This window comes from Nyctereutes procyonoides, unplaced genomic scaffold, assembly GCF_905146905.1.
Source record: "Nyctereutes procyonoides isolate TBG_1078 unplaced genomic scaffold, NYPRO_anot_genome, whole genome shotgun sequence".
NCBI lineage: Eukaryota > Metazoa > Chordata > Mammalia > Carnivora > Canidae > Nyctereutes > Nyctereutes procyonoides.
In genome coordinates this window covers 10,549,794-10,561,839 of record NW_026575037.1, presented here as the reverse complement: position 1 = coordinate 10,561,839, position 12,046 = coordinate 10,549,794, and the positions used below count along the sequence as shown (strand labels likewise).

General features: G+C 43.5%; 1 protein-coding gene across 1 annotated transcript in view; it reads left to right on the top strand.

The window, feature by feature from the left end:
- Positions 1-6,375, top strand: part of LAMC2 (laminin subunit gamma 2) — a 56,439-nt gene extending 50,064 nt beyond the window's left edge. The window contains exons 22-24 of the mRNA XM_055319367.1: positions 1,455-1,613; positions 1,705-1,804; positions 4,648-6,375. Of these exons, the coding sequence (XP_055175342.1) occupies positions 1,455-1,613; positions 1,705-1,804; positions 4,648-4,901 (513 nt within the window). The 3' untranslated portion in view covers positions 4,902-6,375. The remainder of the gene's footprint in view (positions 1-1,454; positions 1,614-1,704; positions 1,805-4,647) is intronic.
- The last annotated feature ends 5,671 nt before the right edge of the window (positions 6,376-12,046 follow it).

The window sequence follows — 12,046 nt, the reverse complement described above, 5'->3', positions numbered from 1 at the left end:
CCCTTTTTGGACAACACCGGAGAAGAACCATCCAAGATTGGGTTTTTTGTATCAACTACTGTACTCGTTTCCTAGAGCTTCTGTAATGAAGTGTACCACAGACTAGATGGCTTAAAACAACAGAAGTTTATTCTCTCACAGTTCTGGAGGCTAGAAGTCAGAAATCAAGATGTCAGCAGAGCCACACTCCCTCTGAGGCTCTGGGTAGAAACCTTGCTTGCCTCTTCCTAGCTTCTGTGGCTGTCAATCCTTAGCATTCCTTGGTTTCCGGTGGCATCACTCCAGTCCCTGTCTCTATTGTCATATGGGGTTTTTCTCCCTGGATATCTCTAACCCTCCTTATAAGGACACTGGTCATTTTGAATTAGGGGCCCATTAGACTCCAGTATAACTTTATCTTATGTAATTGGATCTGCAACAATCCACTTCCAAATCAGGTCGCATTCTGGGGTCCTGGGGTTTAGGACATCAGCATACCTTTTTGACATAACCCCATAACAACAATTATCAGTGTTTGATTCAAGATTATGAAATTCTGGAGTTCTAGATCCCTTGTCTCTATTTTTTATGTCTAAGCTCTGCATATTCATTTTTTCCCCCTTTCTTCTATGTGCCAGCACTGTGCTTGGTGCTCGGTATATGCAGATGAGAAAGACCCGGTCCTTCTCTTCAAGGAGCATTCAGTATAACGGGGAAAGGCAGATTAGATACACTACAACCCATATGTTGTAGTTAAATGCTACAGTAGAAGCTCTGCTTGTTGGGTGGAGAACTTCTTAGCTCTCATTTAGGCAAGACTTCTAAAAAGCTTATGCAACTTTAGAAAACCAAGAGGGAACTCTTAGTACCTAGGACTATTTGACCTCACTCTTGGACCACTTAGCAATTTGCAAGAAAACTTTCTAAGTCCCTTGAGTGTAGAGACCAATTTCAAGTGGCTCTCTTTATATAGCTTCTACACAGAGATACCTGCAATTTGATGCTCAATAACGCCTTACTGGTAAAGATATTAACAAACTTTGTCCTAAGAAAAACAAAAGTTACAGCTGTAGCCCATTCATTCCTGCACCTTAAACTCAGCTGTCTCAGGGATCCTAGTAAAGTCACTGAAAAGACTGTGGCAGCAAAGAACTATGACGGGAAATGATGTGAATCTCTCGCCCTCTGAGTTTTCCCAAATAGTTTGTGTTGCGTTCGCGTTTTGGTGAGTGGTGACCTGAGAGGGAATCAGTGTCTCACTGCTGACCCTCCTAGTCCCTACAGATACACCCACAAATTAATTTGTTTAAAGCAGAGCTTGGGGAAGGGTGTGTCTCCAAGTCTGACTCTTGTTATTCATTTAACTTACTCCATCAGGGTCTGGCTGCAGCTGTTTATTTTTTATTTCTCTCTGGGATGTTTTTGTGCCTCACCCCTCTCTTTCCTCCATTTCCTGGCTCTCTTTCTTTTCCCAGGAGATAGGGAGTCTGAACTTGGAAGCCAATGTGACAGCAGATGGAGCCTTGGCCATGGAGAAGGGACTGGCTACTCTGAAGAGCGACATGAGGGAAGTGGAAGGAGAACTGGCAAGGAAGGAGCAAGAGTTTGACCTGGATATGGATGCAGTGCAGATGGTCAGTTCCCATCATTTTCCATGGGATATTCCATTAAACTTGCCAATATGAGACACCCTTTCAAGACTGGTTTGTATTTATTTTTCTTCAGGTAATTACAGAAGCCCAAAGAGTTGATAACAGAGCCAAGAATGCTGGAGCTACAATCCAAGACACACTCAACACATTGGACAGCATCCTACACCTAATAAGTATGTGACGTACCCACAAACTTCCAGCCCCATGCTCCCGGGCTGCTCTCAGAGCACTTGCTAGATCTAGCCCTGATAAGTGGAAGTCTTAAGGATACCCTCAAGGGTATCAAAACATTGCTTTATTTCTAGGCCCAGACACTTTGGGCACATGACTTTCCATTTTCCAGACTCTTATTTTACCATCTAAAGATGAGTCACTGAGTACCTATTGCCCTTGGAGGTGAAAGTGTGTAGATCAAAGATCTGGGTGTATTTAGGGAAAGGTGTATTGAAGCGCAAAGAGGTCAATCATGTCTCACTGATCACACAGTAAGTAAACTGTAGAGGCAATACTCAAACTTCATAGCTAAAGAGAAGACTAGACAGTTTGACAGTCCTCCTAGAGATTCTGAACTTGATCCTGAGAAGCTAGTGGGCAGTTGTGAGCAGAAGAATATTGTCATCACTGTGTATTTCAGAAAGATCACTAAGTGGATGCAAGAATGAGTGGAAGGGCCTTGGTTAGACAAAAGGCAGGGTGAGACCACTTTGGAAATGGTACAAGGGATTGAGGAAGGAGGTGACAGGGTCTGAACTCTGAGGCCAGTAGACGTGGTGAGGGGGAACATCCTCCCAGTCTGGGAAGTCAGGAGTCCCTTGCTGATTATGCTCCCCCTCCACCCCACCTGTACTTAGACCTCGGTCTAACCAGTTGTGGGAACTTGACCTGCCTGGTTCATAGCCCAGAAGAAATGGAAAGATAGTAGGTACATGAGATACTGCAACCTTTTCAGATAAAATAGATTTGGTGGCACAGCGTGGCAACAATTCAGAGTTGCCCACAGAATCCCTCCCCCACAAAAAAACTGATAAGGATTAACAGTCTGGATGGGTAAAACTCATCCTCATTTGGCCTGTTTAATCAAGTGTAGACTGCAGCACTTAGGGAACAAGGGATTCCATCATAGATTCCATCGACATTCAGGAAAAGGCTTGTTAGCCCCGGTGGCACAGCAGTTTAGCGCCTGCCTTCTGTCCAGGGCGTGATGGTGGAGGAGACCTGGGATTGAGTCCCACGTCAGGCTCCCTGCATGGAGCCTGCTTCTCCCTCTGCCTGTGTCTCTGCCTCTCTCTCTCTCTCTGTCATGAATAAATAAATAAAATCTTTTTTTTTAAAAAAAAAAAAAAAAGGAAAAGGCTTGGTCCTACCATTTGGGTTCAGTAGAACAACTTTAAGACCTGATTTTTCTGTAGACTACCATCCTCACCCTGGGAGGTCAGAGTCGTTTGTGTTGTTATACTAATGAGTCTGCTTTGTGGTCCAAGGAGACCCAAAGGACTCTTTTTACCCTTTAAGGGTAAAAAAAAAAAAAAAAAAAAAAAAAAACCCGAACCTAACTCCCCAGTGGAGATTTTAGCAGCTTTGTGTAGTGTTCTGAAAAAGGTAATGAAACTAATAGGGCCTCTCAAGAGAAAAATGAGAGCATGGGGAAAGAAGGTTGGTGGGAACTATTAAACATTTACTAACTGTAAGGCACTGTGCCAGGTGTTCTCTGGTATAGTATCATTTAAGTCTTTTAAAAGTCCTAAGAGACAGCCTTCATTATTTTTATTATTTTATTTCACAGAGTAGTAAACTGAGGCTCAGAGAGGTTGATAATGCCCCATGGATCACATAGTAAACTGTGGAGGTGGGATTCCAAGTGACATCTCTTTGTTTCCAATGCTCCTGCCCCTTTTCCTGAGTAGCTTGTGCTGCCTCTCTAGGGACATGGTTATTTTGTTTCCAAGCTTACTTAACTCTCTCAGCACATCACAGAACCCGAAATGCCGAAATTCTCCCATTTTCCTTGGTGAAGGACTGACCCACTGGGTCGGTCTGCATTTTCCTTACGATGTTGTTTCTCCTGGTTGCTCTCTGGAGTCCTGGAGCAGTCACAGCGTCATCACTCGAGGCACAATAAACTCGGGCGGTCAAGTGCTATCACCGCAACTCAGATCTCAGATATGGAGGCAACCTGACCTTGAGTTTGAACTGACCAAAGGCCACCCAAACCCTGTTCAGATCAAACAGATTTGGCCAGGTGCCCTTCGTGCTGACATGAGTTTTAGATTGTGTCTGGGTAAACATACCTGAACAAACAGGACTACATTTCATATTGGAAATAAACTAGTATCTAGCCAGATTCCCACTGTCTCCGGCCAGAATGAAGTCTTACATCATTTCCGAACAGCTGGAATCTATCCCCCAAATAGCAAAGCATACCTTGGCCTCTATAAACTCCAAAGCCCAGCCAGTTTCTAAAGGTCTTCTAATGGAAAATAGCAGGATATTTCCTAAGGGTAGTTCAGTAAACATAATTTGGAGTTGGTCCTGATCCTAGGGTGGGCTGTGTTGGGCAGACACCTTGGACAGTACTCAGTCTCCTATGACCTTCAGCCTTCATCTTTTCAGAGCATGAACTGTTGGCCCTAACGTGAAAGGAGAAATCCAAACTTTGTATTGCTTAACTGTAGAGCTCAGAGGCTTGAACCGGGCTGTTCGTAACTAATAAGTAGGCTAGAGCTCTCAAAATATTTTCTACATTATTCCCACTGTAAAATAAGCCTTTTTTTTTTTTTTTAGTTTAAAGTTTTTTAAGTAAACTCTACACCACACGTGGGGCTTGAACTCACAACCCTGAGATCAAGTTAACATACTCCACCACTTGAGCTAGCCAGGCACCCCGAAAATAAGCATGGCATACCGTTTCCTCTGGGCAAGTGGAAACGGGAATTAAAGGTGTAGAGGGTCCACATGTGTTCAGGGAGATCTAACCACAGCTCTTCTATATTAACTCCTTTCTCATTGCCTAAAATAGGTCAGCCTGGCAGTGTGGATGAAGAGAAGCTGATCTTATTGGAGCAGAACCTCTTCCGGGCCAAGACTCAGATCAACAGCCAGCTGAGGCCCTTGATGTCAGAGCTGGAAGAGAGAGCACGCCGACAGCAGGGCCACCTCCATTTGCTAGAGACGAGCATAGATGGCATTCTGGCTGACGTGAAGAACCTGGAGAACATTAGGGACAACCTGCCCCCAGGCTGCTACAATACCCAGGCTCTTGAGCAACAGTGAATCTGCTATTGAGATTTTTCTACTGAGGTTCTTGGGATACAGAACTCAGGAGCCATCTCATGTGGTTGGAGTGGGATGGAGACATTTGAACATGTTGAATGGGCATGCTCAGGTCCACCAAACCTGATCCCATCCCTGAGATCTTGGCCAGATAGATGTTTTATTACACCAGTGTGATACTACTTGTTTCCTGATGCTGGGGAGTGAGGCAAATAGTCTTGGGTATGAGACTGGCCAATGCCCTGTACCCTGAAGGGTAGACTGGATGGAAGAATAAGCTGCACAGGCAGGTGTTTGCTTCAGGATAGTCACAAACTTGACCCCTGGAGTACGAACAGGTGCCCCTGGCCTATAGTTAGCTTATTCTTTGGGCAGTGTGACCAAAGGAAAATTTTTTTTTACTTTGCCCACCCATAAAATTATTCTTAATGTCTGAACAGAAAGTGAAGTCAGTCACACTGTGGCCAGTAAAACACTATTGCCTTGTAGCGTCCAACGCAAGCTTTTTATTGACCAGAGTTCCTCCCACTTTGTACCACCCACTTTGTCAACATGTGCTCTAACTTTCAAGCTGGAAGAAGTGAACAACGATAGAGTGAGAGGCTGTAAGGCCGGTCCATTTGGAGCAGAGTTGCCTGCTTGGGTCCTGCCACCTTTGAGTTCTTCTGGGGCCTGGAAGTAACATCCTTTCTCTGATGATGCCATGGCAACTTAGAGACTACATTTTATTAAAGCATTTTCGACCAGCAAAGCAAGTATTGGGAAGGTATTTACTTTTGGGTTTCAAAGTGATAGAAAAATGTAGCTTGGGCATTGAAAGAAGTACAATTACCTAGAAGATTTATTAGTCCTAATTCAATCCCACTTTTCAAACACTATAAATTGTATGTGTCTGTGTGTTTTATTTTCTCACTCTCTCTCCCTATAGCAGAGAATGTTCCTACTCACACTGGAGCTGGGTAGACTCCATCCTTCCATCCATCCTTCCATTCATCCATCCATCCATCCATCCTTACAACATATATTTATTGAGTACCTATTGTGTGTCAGGGGCTGGCGTATGGCGGTGAGGTAGTCTCTGCCCTCACAGAGTTGATTGTCTAGTAAGGAAGACAAACATTAAAAAAAATAAACTTACATCTCTCATTCATCACAAGTGGTTTTTATTGCAATAACCCCCTGGTTTGCAACCTCATTTCTCAACATATGTTGCAAGACACTCCCATGGGGGCACTTGGGTTTTGGCAAAGCTGGGATGGTTCTGGGTTGTGCACGCTTCTTTGCAGTTCAGCTGTCACTCCCCCCCTTTCCACACCTGATTGCAACAGACTGTTGAGTCATGATAACACCAGTGGGAATTGCTGGAGAAACCAGAGATGCTTCCATTTAAGCTTGGAAGATTTTCGTGCAGCCTCACCTCTGTACTTCCTTGCCTTTTCATGGATGTGTTTTTGAATAAAGAATAATTCTTAGATGCCTGTGGTCAATTTCTAATTTGTCAAACTCTAAGCCTCAGGTGGAGGTACCAAACCAATGAAAACCAAAATGCCATAGAAACAGCGATGAGTCCTAAAGTTTGCATTTTTCTGAACATCTTGTTCTGTATGAGAGTTAATTGGTGCTGTCTCCTAAACATAAAGAAAGACTTATTTCTGGAACAACCTGAACAGGGTGGAGTTTTAATATTGTTTTCTTCAGCTATGAAATTAAGGTAAAATCAATAGTTTATGGTACATTGTCATGCATTTTAATAAGTAAGAATCTAATAAATTAAGATCCTGAATTGGCCAACTAGCCAAGTGGCTGAGGAAAAGATTCTGTTCCTTTCTACATTAACCCCGCAAATTCTGACAGGTCTGATCACTTTGCTTTACCTTCTGTAGAAGTGAATGGAGAATCCTGTCTTGGCATATTCAATCACATATCCTATAAACCTCTCACTATAGCTAACAACTAATGCCCAGGAAAATGTATATGCATTAATTGGATTAACTACCAAATCACATAGACCTAAAAATGTACATTTCTCAAATACTTTTTTTCTCGCTCTCATAGTGGATGGGGAGAAAGTTGGTAGGGTGACCCTCCACGTTGTCAATCCAGAACTCTGCCATTTATAATATATGACTTCTAAGGTTGCCCCGGGAATCTTTTACATTCCAGTGAGTACAAAGGGGAAAAGACATGGGAGGGGGAAAACACCTGGAAGGTTTTTGGGGGCCAAGCCTGGGAGGAGATAGATGCACGTCACTTTCTTTCATGTTCAATGGTCCAGAACCTGGTTTTATGACCACTCTGACTTCAAGGGGTCTGGGAAATAGAGGTCCTTGGTAGGAAGCCATGTCTCAATGACAGTCCTACACAATGAAGGGGGAGAATGCATTACTAGTGATCGGCGCCTGTCTCTGCCAAGTACGAGATTAGACAGTACATGTTCGGGGGAACTTGGTGAGGGGTTCTATTACCTAATAACATGCAGTCATAAAAGGATTCCTCAGTGGGATAAATTGTTAAGAAGGTCATAGAATGTCTTCCCTGACAAATGGGAGATAATCTCTGAATGGAGATGGGAAGTGGAAAAGTGACTCACGTGACTTCCTTGGTATAGACATGATTCCCTCATTCCTGAGGACCTGACAAAATTATCCCTAAGAAGAGAGAAGGGCCATGTGGCTGAGAGAGAGCCTACTCAGGACTTAGCCTCTGTAACCAGTCTTGCCCTGATCCTGCCAAGTTAAGGGAGCTGTCCTTCCTGGTTCTCATCAGTATTTCTAATTGATAGTGAAAATGCTCTTGTACTACTCCCCTGAGAGCTTTCTGATTAATTGTGCTGCTGGGAGGCTATGATGCACATCATCGTCTACTTTGACTCATAGGGATTTCTGTTTGGGGCGGGGCGGGGCGTAGGAATGAAAATGTCCATAGGTTATGGCTTCTTAGCAGATGTATTTCTGATCTTATCCCAGGATGTGGTTTCTTGTCAGTACTCTTGGGAGGCCAGAGAAAAGGGGAAGAAGACACTCAGTAATGTCCAATGTTTGGAATGAGGCTCAAGGACTGGGATATATTTATCATGTCTTCTTTCAATGTTTTTGCATGGTCATGGGAGCATTGTGGATTCTTGCTGTGGTTCAGTTTTCCCACCTGGAAAGTAGAGATTAGATTTTTTTTTCCCCTACTTTCTTTACACTACAGACTGCATGTGACTTCCTAAGAAATTCCAAGACCTGAAGCTACTTATGGGTCATAAGAGAAGAAATGTGTATGTACATGTATGTTAATTCATAGTTAGTACATATATTTTATAAGGTAATGTAAGTTAGCAAATTAAACCAGTGTTTATGTCTAATTTTAAACAAGCTTTCAACATTACATACTCTCAGGACAGAGAAAAAGAGTGTTTAGGTTTGTGGCCAAAATAGCAAATGTAAGCACAAGTAATCAATTTACAAGGCATATCAAGTGTCATTATGATGGGCCACCAAACCCAGATGGACACACACGAAGCTAATTCCAATCTTAAACAATAACAACAAAACATCACAGTAAGAACTAAAATGATTTTTTTTTTAAAAAAGCACAATCTGACGAACAAGTGGCTAAGCCCTAAATGAGGGGCCTAAAGGGGAATTGCTATTTTACCTTCTGAACCATGACTAATACTAGCTAATGACAATCTCCATTTAGATCTCTACCAACACACAGTGTATGCCACAACTACAAATAAGAACTAAGAGAGCAGAGCTGAGCAATTAGCAAATTACTCATTTTTGTCTTGTTTATACTGCCAAAACTGTGAGTCTAATGATTTGTCTTACTTAAGATCTTTTATACCAAAAGTGAATGATACAAGTTTAGTTCTTACAAATACGTTTTTGCTTCCTAAGGAACTAATTTCATTAGGGAGGCAAAGCTAACCAATAGGAGATTGTGAAGATTAGGTTGGTTCTAAGATTCTTTTTTTTTTTTTAATTGAAAACTCTTAGGCACAGTTACAAATTTGCTAATAATTCCTCCCTGCCTTTGGTCCTCGGGTGTGGCTGTGTATACTTTCATATCACACACTTGCTTTAAGAACATTTTTGCAACCATTGGCTTCTCTCAAGTAAGACTATGACAAAAAAGTGGTTAATTCTGCAACTCGCAGAGAAGATCCTAGACAAAGACACAAGACTAGTAGCATTGTCTTATTTATTAACGTAATTCAAACATTTTGCGGATAAAACTTCTGTCCATGACTATCCTAGCAACAAAATTTTACTCAAAATATTTCACTATGAAATGGTGTTGCAACTTCAATGTAGTTTTTATTAATGGGTTGATTTTCATAAAGCAAATCTTACTCTTAAAATGGCAGATTCAGTGACCAAAAGGGATTCAAAAAAAAGCTTCCCCCTCCCCATGCCAATCCTTGAGACCGTTTGGATCAAACTGAGTTCTGGACCTGAAGGGAAAGAGTGTAGCTCGTTCCTAAGTAACCGGAACAGGGTAATAGGACACCCCAAATTTACACGACAAAGAAACCACATGAAGAATCGAGTTCACTGGCAGCTCTAGGAAGGTGTAGACTGGATGAATCTGACAGAGAGCATGCGCACCTTCACCACCATGCTACTCCACAGGTATCCTGATTGGAAGAGCTACAAAATCAGTCCCTGTTTCCATCCTCTCCATCTCACCTGTTGGCCTTCCTGCAGTAGCCTCGGGAGAGATCCTGAGCTTTTCATACTCTATGGGTTTATTTTTGCAGTACTCTTTTGATAAATGAAATATAATAACATGCTTCTCTCGCTGAATCCCATAAAGTGTGTGTTTATATCCGTTTGGGAGAGTAGATTTGGGTTGTTAAAATACAGTCATGTCTCCCTGTAATTCTCTGCCTCTTGCTGCTGATTACTGAGTCTCACTTTCTACTTAATTAGAACAGTGAGTTCTTCTATTCCTTCTGAGAATCTGAAGCATGAGACTGGTGCACGCTGGGGAAGGTGGGCCAAGCAGAGATGGGACAAAGAGGGTCTCTAGAAGCTCTAGCTCTGGGTTTCAGGCACTTCAGTTAAGAGACTTTCCTCCCCTGTTCCTATGTACATTCAAGGAAAATGAAAGCCAGAAGGCCCCAGAGACTGCCTGGGGTAGGGGACGGTGAATGAGGTACCATGGAGCAGCACAGAGCTCCCCAGAGGGCCACTCCTTGAGGAGAGAGTCATTGGCACAAAAGGTTTCCCTCCTTCCTGCCTCTTCTTACCCACATCAGCCACTTTCTGAAGAGTGGATGTTTTACATCAGTAGGCAGGAAATGAGGCTCCTGACCTCTGTTAACATCATCATTGCAGCCCATGCCTTTCTCCCAGTCTCTGAACCATGCCAGCCTTGAGTTGCCATTTGGAGGAAGAATGGGATCCCATGGGGGGGGGGGGAGTGAGAACCTAGAGGTCATCTTCATGGCACCTAGGGCACCACTTCAAACTCTGAATTGTCTCAGTGCTAACCTCTGCAGGATCACAGCCACAGTGTCCTGCCTGGGGCATGAGAGAGGGGCTCTGACCTCCCCCTAGCAAGTGAACAATGGCACAGTTTGGGGAATGGACAGTTCTCCCCAAATTTGCTTTTTCTTGTATTAAAGAAAAGCAATTTTAATACAATCCCGGGGATGCACCAAGATAAGATCTGCCCTCATTTCATTCCAGACACCTTCTACTGCCCCTGTTCCTTTTCTTCCTGTCCCTCCCCACCCTCACACCGACTGTATACAGCCAACCTGGCTCACCCTCATGGGTTGTGGACTACATGGGGCATGAACACAGAGCCCAGCAGAGTAACAGCGGACACCAAACAGACAAAACATGTCTGGTTTCTCTCGGATCTGCTCGTGTAGATCCTCATAATAAACTCTAATCACAGATAAACTTCACATCCTTCACAATGTCACATTCCCGAAGGAATCCGGTTCCCTGGTTTCCTTTCTTGGCCTGGGAGTGTTTTGCCCAGATAAAGACTCTTCTGTCTGTCTCTCTCTCTCCAGGTGTCATCTCGCGCATTCGAGGTCTTTCCTAGCCTTCCATAAAGCATCCTTTCTTGGATTCAGAGGGTCACTATTTGGGATTTCCTCTAAGCTGTTGAGATCTCTTGATTTCTGAGGGAAACCTGGCTCTGGCCTTTCTCCCCATCACACCCACCCCTCGGACTCGCATATGCAATGCCCTATATAGGAGCAGCTGGATGGGACACAATTTAAAAGAAAGATGCCAGGTAAAGGCTGAAAAGAGTGGAAATCACATGTTACGTGGTGAGTGTCATGAGGAACCAGGGGATAGAGACCATGTGGTATGAAGCCTTAAGGGTCAGGGAAACAATATCCTTTTGTCAGGCTCTACACTTGCTGTGTGACCTTAGACCAGCCATTTAATCCAGTGGACCTCAGCTCCTTTATCTTTTAAAGGAGAATGTTGAATCAACTAGTCTCTGAAGCTTTGTTTCTCTTTTCATTTATGATTTCACCATCCTTAACCAAACACTGAGAACCAAAAATAGGATCTTCATTCCCTCCTCTGGAGATTATTTCCATTATCCAAAAGGAATAACACTCTTCTGGTTGCTACTCTGACATGCTCTTCTGTTGAATCCAGTACCCTTTCCTGGAGGCTATGGAAGACTGTCACAGACATGAAATATGTGCTGAAGAATGATGTCCCTGATGTCAGATCTCACCAACCCCCCCCCCCATCATGGGCCATAACTGGTACTAGATTTTCATAAAAGTATCTTGTTGCTTGGGGACCCATTCTGTGAAGACAACTGGAAACCCAAGAGCCAGGGACTAGATGAGAGACACAGAGCATAAGAGAATAATTTCCTTTTGGCTCTCAAAGCGGAGCATGACTGAGACCAGAACAGCTAGAACAGTTTGTCAAAACCATTTCCAGGAGCAGCGGAGGAAGGTAAGAAATTACAAAAAGGGTGAAACAATTTAGTGGCTCTTAATGCCCTGCCTGCCATGACCTCTGCTCTGTGAACCCACTCCCCTGCCAGACGGACTTCCTCAGACGATGACTGTGGTTTCTGGGCTCTGGAGGAGATAGGATCAGCTCCAGAAACAAGACCGAGGTACTGTGTTTCCAGAAGAAACTGACCTCAGGTGCCACCTGCAT